At 33.4% G+C, this 12,518-nt stretch overlaps 1 protein-coding gene across 7 annotated transcripts in view; it reads right to left on the bottom strand.

Annotated features, from left to right (window-relative positions):
* POSTN (periostin) overlaps positions 1-12,208 on the bottom strand; it is a 35,446-nt gene extending 23,238 nt beyond the window's left edge. For 5 of the 7 annotated variants that reach the window (XM_058686858.1, XM_058686877.1, XM_058686888.1 and 2 more), the window contains exons 1-6: positions 12,035-12,208; positions 10,636-10,734; positions 5,752-5,816; positions 3,826-3,983; positions 1,283-1,447; positions 230-376 (exon numbers count right to left, since the gene is read on the bottom strand). In XM_058686858.1, the coding sequence (XP_058542841.1) occupies positions 230-376; positions 1,283-1,447; positions 3,826-3,983; positions 5,752-5,816; positions 10,636-10,734; positions 12,035-12,153 (753 nt within the window). In that variant the 5' untranslated portion in view covers positions 12,154-12,208. The remainder of the gene's footprint in view (positions 1-229; positions 377-1,282; positions 1,448-3,825; positions 3,984-5,751; positions 5,817-10,635; positions 10,735-12,034) is intronic. The other 2 variants (XM_058686898.1, XM_058686914.1) reach the window with 1 other exon arrangement.
* Between the last annotated feature and the right edge of the window lie 310 nt (positions 12,209-12,518).

The following is a 12,518-nucleotide window of genomic DNA, read 5'->3' as shown; positions in this document are numbered from 1 at the left end:
CCAAATACACTATGGGCACATAACTAACCATTCTTTATCTGTCATGTCCAAATAAATATGATTATGTCATAGGAGATGATTTCTTCCGTGTAAAATAAAAGTCTTTTCAAGAAACACATTTGTTATATTTCTCCCAGAGTTTTAAAATAGCATTTTATGGTTAGACTATGAGAGAGAAAGGAGATGTTTCAATGGTCCAAAGCAATCTGCTGTTATTTCTTCTACTTACTCTAAAAGATGAGAGTTCATCTTCTGCTTCAATGAAGTCTTGAATTGAGGTACCAATTTGTGTAAGGACACGATCAATGACATGTACAACACCATTTGTTGCAATCTGGTTCCCATGGATGATTCGAGCGCAGTTAACAGTGACAACCTATAATTATTTGGGAAAATCCAAGTGCAGAAATCAGAGCCATCCATTGACCACTGAGACTGCAAGGCCATTATTTTTCATTTCTGCTAGTAAATGTAACATGAAGGAACCAACATTCTAAATGTAAATGTTAAGGATGAAGACATATATTGTTCTGTCTGAAAAAGAAACTAAGAGGAAATAGGACCAGTTGAAAACCCTATCCAGTTACACTCAACAAATCTAGAAACTAAGGCAAAAAAGCATTTTTTTTCATTTGAGTTACTGCTTTTTTTCCTTCTCTTCCCTTTACAGACATAGTCATAAACTATTTCAAATGCAAATCAATGAGTTACATTAAAAAAAAAGTCTATCGGTCCTAAAATAAGTTCTGAGAGAGAGAAATAATTATTGAACAAATACAATCAGTTCTATTGCAGTGATTTCCTAATTATTGCCTCATTGTTGACCCTTTTCATCTCTGGAAATTTGTTGAAAGAGCCCTATGACCCTGCTGGAAGTTTCCCACAAAGACTCTTCTCTAAATACACAAGAACATAAATCAGTACAGTAGTTAGAGGATGAATAAAGGAATACTTATTCTGTGATTAGTCTTTGATAAACTCTTATTTACTATTTTTTCTTAGGTTGTTATTTTTAAAACACATCAACTAGTAAAATCTCCTTTATTAAGAACATCTAAGTCTGCTATCAGTCAACTGTGAATTTAATTTCTTCCTCACAATCACTCTTAAGTAGAAATCAGCCACTGAATCAGAAATTTACATGCTATAAATGTGGGGAAAAGGCATAATACAGTACTTACAGTCACTAACATTTTACTGTTTCTATACCTTTCTATAAAAGGTATAGAAAAAATTAAGGGTGCTATTACTCAGAAATGTACTTTTTATTAATGAAACTTACCCCATTAGGATAATGGTTAATGAAAAGTCCCAAATTGTTATACATTGAGGGAATAATCATGCCATTTTTTAAGTCCTTGGTCAACATTCTGTTATTAACCATGTGGCTATGTAAAGCATTCAATAATTCAACATTTACATTGCTCTCCAAACCTCTACGGATATCCTAGGAAAAATTGAAATAGTAGAAGTTTATTTTATTGAGATTCATCATTAAAATACTTATAATCACACTATTTCTTACTCTCTTGTTACTTTCTTATTGCATTTCCCAGACGATCAAATCAAATCAACATAATTAAAATTATATTATTTCAATTGATTAAGTAATTTTGTAAATTCAGGTACTGAGTTAAGGCTCCTGAATCTGATAGAGTGCTTGGACATTTATAGTGACAAAAAATTTTTTTAAATAAAGATATTGATGAAGAGACAAACTTGATGTAAATTAAAGGCTTAGGGCAATATGAAATTATCAGACATTTGAAATATTTTAAATGGTAAACAAAACAAAACAAAAATGGCATTATATTTTTGTACAACATTTAAATTTTAATGAGGATGTTATGTTTATTTCATACAAATTCAAGAATTCAACCATACTGTACCTTTTTTTTAATCCAATGTATATCCTATATATGTGTAACATATGCATATCCTATATTACATGATACTGTATATGGATCTATGGGAAAGTCTCTATCTTTAAGGTACTTATGATATAGGGGCAGTTAAAAATAAACATAGTAAGGGGCGCCTGCCTCAGTTGGTTAAGCGTCTGACTTCAGCTCAGGTCATGATCTCATGGTTAGTGGGTTCGAGCCCCACATTGGGCTCTGCGCTGACAACTCAGAGCCTGGAGCCCGCTTACGATTCTGTGTCTCCCTCTCTCTCTGCCCCTCCCCCACTCACACTCTGTCTCCCTCTGTCTCTTGAAAATAAATAAAGTTAAAAAAAATAAACATAGTAATATAAAGAATAGAAGGAGAAAAAATGCTGCTAGGGGTCAAATGAGGAAGAGCAGCCATTCAAGGGTTGGTAATGGATCTTGAAGGGTAGACAGGGTACGAATGGTAGTGATCGTTCTCAGTCCAGTTGCTGACATAGGGTAAAAGTTGGGAGAGCCGATGCTGTCCAGTTTGGTTAGCACATACTTTTATCTTTCTTAGATAATATTAAGAAAGAATTTTAGAGAAGTATGTGGGACAATAATGTGGAAGACTTTAATGCCCGACTAAAGTATAAACTAAACTGGCAACAAAGGGCCACCGAAGATTTTGTGGCGTTGGAATATAATGTTTAAACTGGGCTTTAGGAAGGTTAATATAGTGATAATGCATAGCAAAAAGAAGGTATCAATTAGGAGGATGAAAATTGAGATATAGGTAACTAATAATAGTTTGTAAGAATTAGAACAGAAATAAGATGACTAGCAATTTTCAAGCCTGAATACTAAGATTGATACTCCCAATTATGGGGGGCGGGGGGACTGGGGGAAGCCAGCAGAAAAGCAAATGTTTATGTGAAGAAAGAAAATAGCATTCTCTTAGATACCTTTTTGTTTAAAGATGCAGCAATGTAGCTAAGGGGAGATATTAAAATGGACATTAGAAATACTCTCCTGGGTTTCCAAGGAGAGCAACTACAGAAACAGATTTCATGGTTATACACGCTAAAGTCATAGTTGAAGTCATCAGAAGTATATATAAAGAACAGAGTCTAATTCCTAGTAGAGACTTTAATAAGACCCATTCTTAAGGAAGGAAGAAGAGGAGTCAGCAAAAAGAACCAGAAGGGTGGTTAAGAGATGAGGTCAAAGACAACCAGAAGAGAGAGTTCCGTATCGCAAGCAATTAAACATACAGTTAATGTATCAAGATAATATCTAGAGGAATATGCCTAAGTTTTACTAAATATTTGACTCTAGTGGTAATTATCAATTCATCTTTATATCAAATAGAAAGTAAAAATATATTTCTATACTAATTTTACAGATTAGAAATTTAGTGTATTATAAAGCAGATTATGCACAAAAAATGTGAAAATCAAATGCATTATTTACAATATTTCATTTAAATATTCCTACACATATATACATATGTCAATGTCTGAGCAGCCATATATATTTACATATAATTAAAAGTAATTAATTGCATCTCTAGAATATGCCTTTATAATAAATTTTAAATTCCACTAGGCTTCTTAACTTACTGTTCTATTAGATATGTCATCTAAAACTCAATAAATCTCTTCCCATCAAAAAAGAAAGAGGATAGGAGTAAAATAGAATAATGACAAACACCAGTTCAGTCCACTCTTGGTTTTCCCTTTCTTAATTGGTCTATGAACCTACTGGGTAAGTTATTCCACTTATGGATGTATTAAAATACTTTACTCCTTACATTTAGTAACTCATCCTTTCATGTATCCTCATGTATCTATTATAAAAAGATATAAAATTTCTATTAATTTCCAAGTTAATAAATCCATTCAAATGGAATAACTACAATAAAAATAACTGTATTAATAAAAATAGTGAATTACAGAATCCAAGTTGTCCCAAGCCTCATTACTCGGTGCAAAATAAGTAAATGATCCCTTTCCTTCAATCTCTTCCCTCAGTCTTGAGACATCAGAATAGCGTTGTGTTGTGGTGGCTCCCACGATGCCCAGAGTGCCGTAAACATGGTCAATAGGCATAACTGAAATAATCAAGAAATCAAGATCTTAGAATAATATTTCAAGGATATTATTTCACAATCATTTGAACTTTTTACTAAGTTCCTCAATACATTTAACTGAAAATTTTAGCAATAAAATTCTCTGCATGAATGATCAGTTTTATACAAAGATTGTCACTTAAGTGCTAGATGATAAAACACCACTGAAAACTATTATTTCATATATCTTTCATGTTGAGGGAAAATGAATTTTAAATTATCATCTTGGTATAACACTTACTCTATGTAGGTTTGACTCCTCTTATGTCAATAATAGTTCAATTATAAGTATCAATAAATATTTCTGATTCACTGAACAGAAGAATATGCTCTTCACTTCTCACTAAAAGAATGGCCAAAGGTAATATTTTCTTTTATGTTAGCTTAAGGCTCTTAAATGGTATAATATTGTTAGGTATTGGGTTATTAATTTTTATAGATTTGGATTTCTAAAAGAAATATGTAGACCTGCTTCTTTTCAGCATAATTTCAGGAAGGAAATAGATGGAAGTATCTAACACTTCCAGAGTATTTTTCCTGAACTTCAGAAGAAATATTAATATACGAATATCAACCTGAAAGTTGGTACAGCCTATTTATTCATTTTTTGACCCTATCTTATTTGAATAATACCATAGGAGAAGTGGTTATTACATTTGTGAATATATCAAGACTGGGTGACACAATTAATAATCAAATTATAAAATCAGAATTTAAAAGGCCCCAAAAGGATGAGGAAAATGAGTCAAGATTAACAAGTTAAATGTAACAGAGTTTCATGTATATCTTTATGCCCAAGCTGAAAATATAAATCCTAGAAAAAGAGCTGACTTGATAGTATTCATAGTCAGATAGGCCAGACTTGAAGTTGAAAAACAAATCCCAGAGAAATACCCAACTCGATAGAAAGAACTGTAATCAATTTTTAACTGATCATAAATTCATTAGGAGCTGATGATAGCATGTGGTTACCAATGACAGTAACCAAAGTTCAGGGGCCCCCAAAAGTGAATAATTTGTCTTGATGATATTCTCTCAGATGCTGGGACCCACATAGATTGCAGACACCAGTCTGGGATCAGATTCAGAGAAAAGATGACTGGACTAGAGGCTTTTTATGTGTTGGTGTCCATGATGGTGACAGCTCCAAAGTTTATGTTATATTAGAAGAACTGGGGATGCTTAGCCCAGAGAAGAGAAGAGTCTGTTGGGGAAAGGAGGATAGTGGAGGAAGTATCTGATGATTGGTATTAAATATATGAACGTTTTTTCAAAGTTGTTTCAAAGAGGAAATAGATCAACTTTTTTCTCCAGTTGGCAGTTATAGGAAACCAGCTTTCAATATGAGGGATGTTATAAGATCAGAGCTGTTCAATTAGAGATTATGCCTTTCCAACTAGTCCACTCCATGTTTGTAAACAAATTCAAAGACAAGGATTTTGTAGAGAGGATTTTCATTCTTGAAGGAAAATTGAACTAATTTGAAGTTACGACCAAGCTCCTATTGTCTGGTCCAACATTCAATGCATGAGCAGTAGGTTTTAATACTTTATCACCATGACAAATTCATGATTAACACAAAGATATTGGTGGTTTATCTTGGATTTATTATGGTGCTAAGTACACACACATACACACACACGCACATGCACTCATACACAAAATTGGGTTCTCTACAGGCTAAGCTACCTCAAATCTCTTTCTTCACACAAGACAAGCTCCTCGTTTATTTCAGTAATTGAAATTTTACCTGCTGGGCAGCCTTTCATTCCTTCCATCCTCATATAACCAGGGCAACATTCATATAACACTGTCCTGTAGGTCAGAAGAAAATTAATATTAAAATGGGGAACTACATAGAATTCATTTTGTTGTAATCTTAGCAGAAACATACCACTTACTGTGATGATTTTTGAGACTCTAGAATTGTTTATTTCCTGATATCAAGTTATTTACATTACTTTGATTTCTCTATACAACGTCATGGCATTATAGAAAAGTTCCAGGATCTTGAGGCAGAAAAATGGGGTTTATGGTTCCCAGTTCTATACTTGGTGGATGTGTGACTTTGAGCAAGTAATTTAACAAATTCAAGTGTCAGTTTCTCCAACTATTTAACATGGATATAGTATCCCTGACACCTACTCACAAGCTAGTTGTGAGTCTCAAATAAAATGATGCATTGGGAATCACTTCGTAAACTATAAATGGTCAGAAATGTTTATTAGTATAAGGTTATTAGAAACTAGAAACATCAGGAAATATATTAACCCCTTTCAATCGATAAAAGCTATTCTACTGCTAACTAAAATAATGCTATTTTACATTTGAATTGCCAGTAATTAGTTTGATCATACTAAATACAGTCCTTAATTTATTTAATCCAATGTATTGTATTGTTTTCAAAGACAATACAATATTCAAGAAAATGCTATTCTGTTCATAGTTAACAAAGTGTATTAAATGATATAAGGCGTAATTAAGGCAACACACCAGAAAATTCAGCAAAGATGTATCCAAATCCACTTTGTATAAATTACTATATTTTGTGGGAAAATAGTAACCTGAAATCATCTATCTAATTTCTTTTATTTTTTTACTTTATTAAAAATATAATCCTGATCTTCATTTTATCAAATTCCATTTGACATTTTCTGGTCTTCTTCAGATTCTAGCATAGGTAATATATTTTTTAAAATATTTTTATTTATTATTATTTTTGAGAGAGAGAGAACCAGAGCACGAGTCGGGGAGGAGCAGAGAGAGAGGGAGAGAGAATCGGAAGCAGGCTCCAGGCCCTGTGAGCTGTGAGCACCGAGTGGACATGGGGCTCGAACTCACGAACCGTGAGATTATGACCTGAGCCAAAGTCAGACACTCAACTGACTGAGCCACCCAGGCACCCAGTAATATTTTTAATTAAAATTTTACATAATTCTGTTTCCTCTCAATAGAAATATGAAGGTGAATGCACAAAACAAAAATTGGAAATGGGGGAATATTGTCACTGAAGAGGAGATATAGACCATTTTGTAATTTTTAATTGATAAATTCCATGTCATGCAATTTAAAATAATTACTTATAAGCTGGTTATCTTGCAATATAGTAATTAAGCATGCATTAACTAGTTCAGATATTTTATTTTGGCTTTTTTCTAGTTGTGATAATTGTACTCAAGAAGTATGAGTAAATGAAAGAATATATTTAAGAGAAAGGTCATATTTTCTTAGAATGATAGAAATTACAATAAAAGAAAAAAGGAGAATATTAATGATATAAGAAATTATCTTATATAGCTTAAAAAGTAAATAAGCTTTTCAAATTGAAGCCAGGTCCATTAAGTGATTATCCATGATTTGTGGCCCTATTTGTCATCTTAGAATCCTATTTCTCAGGGGCGCCTGGGTGACTCAGTCGGTTACGCGTCCGACTTCAGCTCAGATCACGATCTCGCGGTTCGTGAGTTCCAGCCCTGCATTGGGCTCTGGGCTGATGGCTCAGAGCCTGGAGCCTGCTTCTGATTCTGTGTCTCCCTCTCTCTCTGCCCCTCCCCCACTCATGCTCTGTCTCTCTCTGTCCCCCAAATAAATAAATGTTAAAAAAAAATTAAAAAAATAAAGAATCCTATTTCTCTATTTTCTTGATGTCAATTTAAAAAGTACAATGTAACATTATTTATTCATACCCATATATGCAGTAAAATATGAAACACGAATGAAAGAAATGTTTCTGACATGGAATATTAACTTAAAGATAGTTGACAGATAAGACATGGACAAATTTAAGTGGGGAATGCCAATTTCAAATTGTTCTTCAATTTCAAAATAATTTCAAGAATAGTTGGTATTAGAAACATATGGAAACTATATGGGAACCTTAGGCAATTCCTAGCATGGCCTCTGAAATAATTTATTCACTAACATCCCCATATAAATAAATTTGAATACTTGGATGCCAAAGGACTGATTCAGAATGTTTCCATGTTAGCTTTAGCATATATTATACATGATTAAAAAACTGAGACACATATTTATTGGTCCAATATTGATAGTACGGACTTGACGTAAAATAGTGAATAGAAGAGGAAATTGTTAAAGTAACAAAAATTTCTATAACACTTGCTAATATGAACCAAAGATTAGCCTTACCATAGACAGTTCACCAGATGGAACAAAATTCTAAAATAATCAGTTGCAATTTAAACCGATAGTTGAACAATATGGTTATGTGAGTTGATATTTTAAAAACAAAAAAGGAGGTTTTTTCAGGAGATCATTTATTCTACACAAAACTTAAATCTCTCACATGGTTGGTAGAATGAAACAAGAGTAAAAAAGAATCATAACTGTGCACATCTCTGAAAGTGGAAAATCTATCCTCATTTTCTGAATAGTATCTAAAAATCTCATGAAAATGGAAGCTGAAAGGAAGACTACAAAACACTATATTATTCAGCCAATATATATTATGGAAAATATCTTAAACTTAGGAAATTCATGTTTATCATTAGACCTGCCCAATTATTTCCTTCAAATCTGCAAAGCAACTGTTCAATGAGAAGACAAGCATTTCTGTCAACTGATACAAAGAGTCCTAAAGATGCCTCTGGAAATTTTAGCAGCTGCAAGCAGATGGCAAAACAGACATTCCTCTTGTCAATGTTATTGATTTATTTGATTATTTGAAACTAGCAGCTAGCATTTATATTTATATCAGAGCACAAATGTAAATGTGGTTGTGAAAATGAAGCTACTTGGGGGAAATAAGCTACTATAGTATAACAAAGGAGACACTGTTATGTTTCTGATAAAAAGCCAGGCTTCGAAACAGGATTTTTTTTTTTAATGGAGAGCAAGAAAGAATGTTGGCATGACCTTTGCACAAGCCTTGGCATCTCTAACCGTGTTTAGATGGTTAAAGTGAGATTACATCATACTTTCCTAACTTTCAGGAAGAATGCAGTAAAGATATCCCCTGAATATTTCAGACAGCAGGTCCTTTCTTATGTAGTCGGTGTGCATTCCAAATATGCCTCACGGTAACCGAGAATGTGAACAAAGGAAGGAGAATCCAGAGTTTTGGAGTTCCCAGCTGGGGCCCAGCCTGCATTATGGCCAAGATCATTGCAATCACTGACTTGCATTGTAATTGTGTGAATGACTCACAAATCTAGCAGATGTCTGCAAACAAGTAGGAATTAGATCCAGGCCAAAAAGTAACTCTATCAAATCAGTTGAAACTCTATTAAGCAAATGGATAGGAAGAGGCAGCAAACTCCTGTGGTGTCCTAGACTTAGTTCCCATGGGGAAGTAGAGTCCAGCTAAGGTTATATACATTGAATATGTGATTTTTATCTGGAAATAAAGATAATCTTATGTATTTTAGGTAGGGATCTGGTTACAACCCCTTTTCCCACCCACATATATCCATTTGTTAAAGTACTTTACACTTAAGGACAATTCACATTGTGAGTTACTTAGCAATTTCACAATCATCAAATCATTCTACCCACCCCCCACCCCCAGAAACTCTGTAAGTATAAAATCGACATTCACAGGTAAAGGAACAAAGGCTCCAAGAAGTTAAGTGATGCCATATTTAGTATTTGTACCAATACTATTAAGTTAGGAAGAAGTTTTTAACAATCCCCCAATCTTCCACCTAAAGTTTAATGATGATCTACTAAGCAGGTTCTCATTCAGATATTTAATTCTCAAGGCATCCTTCATCAAGAGTGGAGTCCAAATTAATAGGAAGCACTCTTTTCTTGATCGGGAATGGTATCACTAATCTTTGTGATACAGCAACTTGCTCTTTCTATGACTCAGCTCCTTCCTTTTAAAATGAAGAATTAGACCACTCGAGTAACTCTCAACTTGTATATATGCTCAGGATTGTATTTTCCTACCAAGGTTTATTGATAGATTAAACCACTATGCATGTTTATCAAGTAATAAAAAATATTTTCTTCTAAGTAAAGAGTGATTGTCTTTTGGCTATGGAACTAGTAAATACAATGATGGGCTTTATCACCTTTGTGGACCTCTGGGGATCTGGCAGTTTGGGATGGAATAATTGGATTAAATGAAGAGACGAAACTTAAGTTCTTTCCAACTTCAAGTGTTGATGAAAACTTTTAGGTAAACTGGAGTAATTCAGATAATTTCCAAGTGATTGTAGGGAAACATTAATTAGTGCTTCAAAAATCCTGATATCTTAGATCAGTTTGTTTTTCTGGCCCCTTTTTTTTTTTTTATAAAATGAGGAAACTGAGGAAACCATTTTTATAAAGTGAGGCATAGAGGTTAAGTGTCTTGCCTAAAAAAGAGGGCCAAACCAAGGTAGAAATGCCATAGTCTCACACTGATTCCATACCAAATTACATGGCAATGTGATTGCCATCGGCCTCTTTTGGACCTCTGTGACACATAGATTCAAGGCTCATGAGAGGTGCACTAGCAGAGGGAGAAATGCAGGGAGAATTCCTTTATTCACCTTTATGATATATATATTTTTTTGTTTTTAAAGCTTTCAATTTGGGAGAATATTTTCAAGAAAAATGGTGCATGTGTCCAAGGAAAGGCGTAGTGTTGCTTTGGGGACTGGGACATTAAGGAAAAGATGAGACTTACGTTTTCTTTCCACAGATGGCACCTTGGTACCAGTTCCTACAAGTGCTGAAGTATTTCTTTTTGGTGCCTAAAATCTGTTGAAGGGCACAGACATTTGGGCTGGAAGGCAGAGGGAAGGAAAGAGAGTTAGTGTCCTAACGACAACCAGTGTTTCATACCTTCAGGTCAGATGATTCAGAAAAAAAGTTAACATGTGGACTCAATTTTCAAAGATGTGATTCTAGTCTTGCAAAAATCTACTTCTTGATTCAATCATACTGAATCATTAGAAAAACTAAATTCTATGGGAGAGAAAAAAGAGAGAGGAAATTATACATCCTTGAGAGAACACCAGCATTTCAAAAGTTAATTTAGTAGGAATATTCAAGCAGCATTAAGTTCAACTTAGTTTTGTTGTCATGTGTGTCTTATTATTTCTAGTAGTAAGATAATCTACTGACCCTTCCTAAATCAAACATGTGCTCATTTGGGAATCTAATCTGGAACAATGGACTCTGGAACAGTGAGGAATCAGAAAGCAAAAGAGACAAGTTTTCCTATGTCAAAAACACCACATTCTGTCATTTTCTAGGTGAGTAATCACAGAAGTAAATAACTATTAAAATTAACTTGAATAATATGGCTGCACAAAGGAAAATCTATGTCTTTGAGTGGAAATAGATCAGAACATCCTGTGCCAGAATTTTAAGTGTTTTTCTCTCTTAAAGAGATGGAAGTTTTATTTGCACTGTAAAGCAAAGGAACATTTGAGCATTGTGAAAATCTCTCTGAGACATTAGAAGAGTGCCAAGATCCATTTCAAAAAAAAATTATAAATGGTTGGTTAAGTTACTAAATTATGCCTGGTAACTTTAAAAATGCTAAGTTGTAGTTGGATTGATTCCAAGAAATATGTTACTTTTGCAAATTTTACAGAATGCAGAATTTAAAAGCATTCTTAAATGCTTTAAAATATTCAAAGAGCTAGTTCTATTACTCATTATTTTATTTTCATACATAATTTAAATGAAAATTTCCTTAACATTATGTGAGATATTTCAAAGATAACTTACTTAATGAGAACCCTAACCATATATATTTTTAATTTTGGAAACCTCATTTCAGGTTTTTGGAAGGAAACAAAAATACAAATAAATAAAATAATAAATAAATGTCCCGTTAAATGTTGTCAATTAGATTAAAATTATGTAATGCTTCATAAAAAGCAATTACATGAAAATTACCTTGACAGAAATTTTTAAAGTTGAAAACACATTTATAAATCACAGAATACTCATTTTTATTGTTACTTTTTAGTAAATAGAAAAAAAAACCTGAGGCATATATAAGGAACTTTATGTATACTTACACATAAAACAAGCTAAGAAAAAAAAATTATAAAACTGAACTACTGACTTACCCCTGATCCCGGCCCCTGATTCGGCTATGAGCCAAGATCTTGTCATAATGGCCATTGGCATTTGCAGAGTTAACAACAACCAGCAAGAGTAGAGAAAATATGGGTAAGAAAGGAATCATCTTTAGTCTCTCCGTTACAGTTAGTCCACGAAGAGAACTGGCAGTGGGCTTTGGAGAGCTCAGAGTTTATATACATGTCAGAGTCGTGGGAGGGAGCACTGTATAACCTGGGAATCTGAGCTCTCTCCAAAAAACATCAGCAACTTCAATTTGGTAGCTAAAATGCACTTTTGTTATGTTTACTGAACACATCAAGCATCTTTTACTTCTCATTCTGAAGAAGATATCTATTTTTATTTTTAAATAATTTATATTTCCCCTTAATAGCTGACTCCTTGCATGTTCATATTTCAGTTTTATTCTTTTGTAAGTTGGAGGGGTTTATGGAAAATGCTTTTGTCTGGGTTTTAAGGAATATTCTGCCA

This window comes from Neofelis nebulosa, chromosome 1 (assembly GCF_028018385.1).
Source record: "Neofelis nebulosa isolate mNeoNeb1 chromosome 1, mNeoNeb1.pri, whole genome shotgun sequence".
NCBI classification, from domain to species: Eukaryota; Metazoa; Chordata; class Mammalia; order Carnivora; family Felidae; genus Neofelis; species Neofelis nebulosa.
Note: the sequence above shows the minus strand (reverse complement) of the source record. Positions and strands in the feature narration are given on the sequence as shown.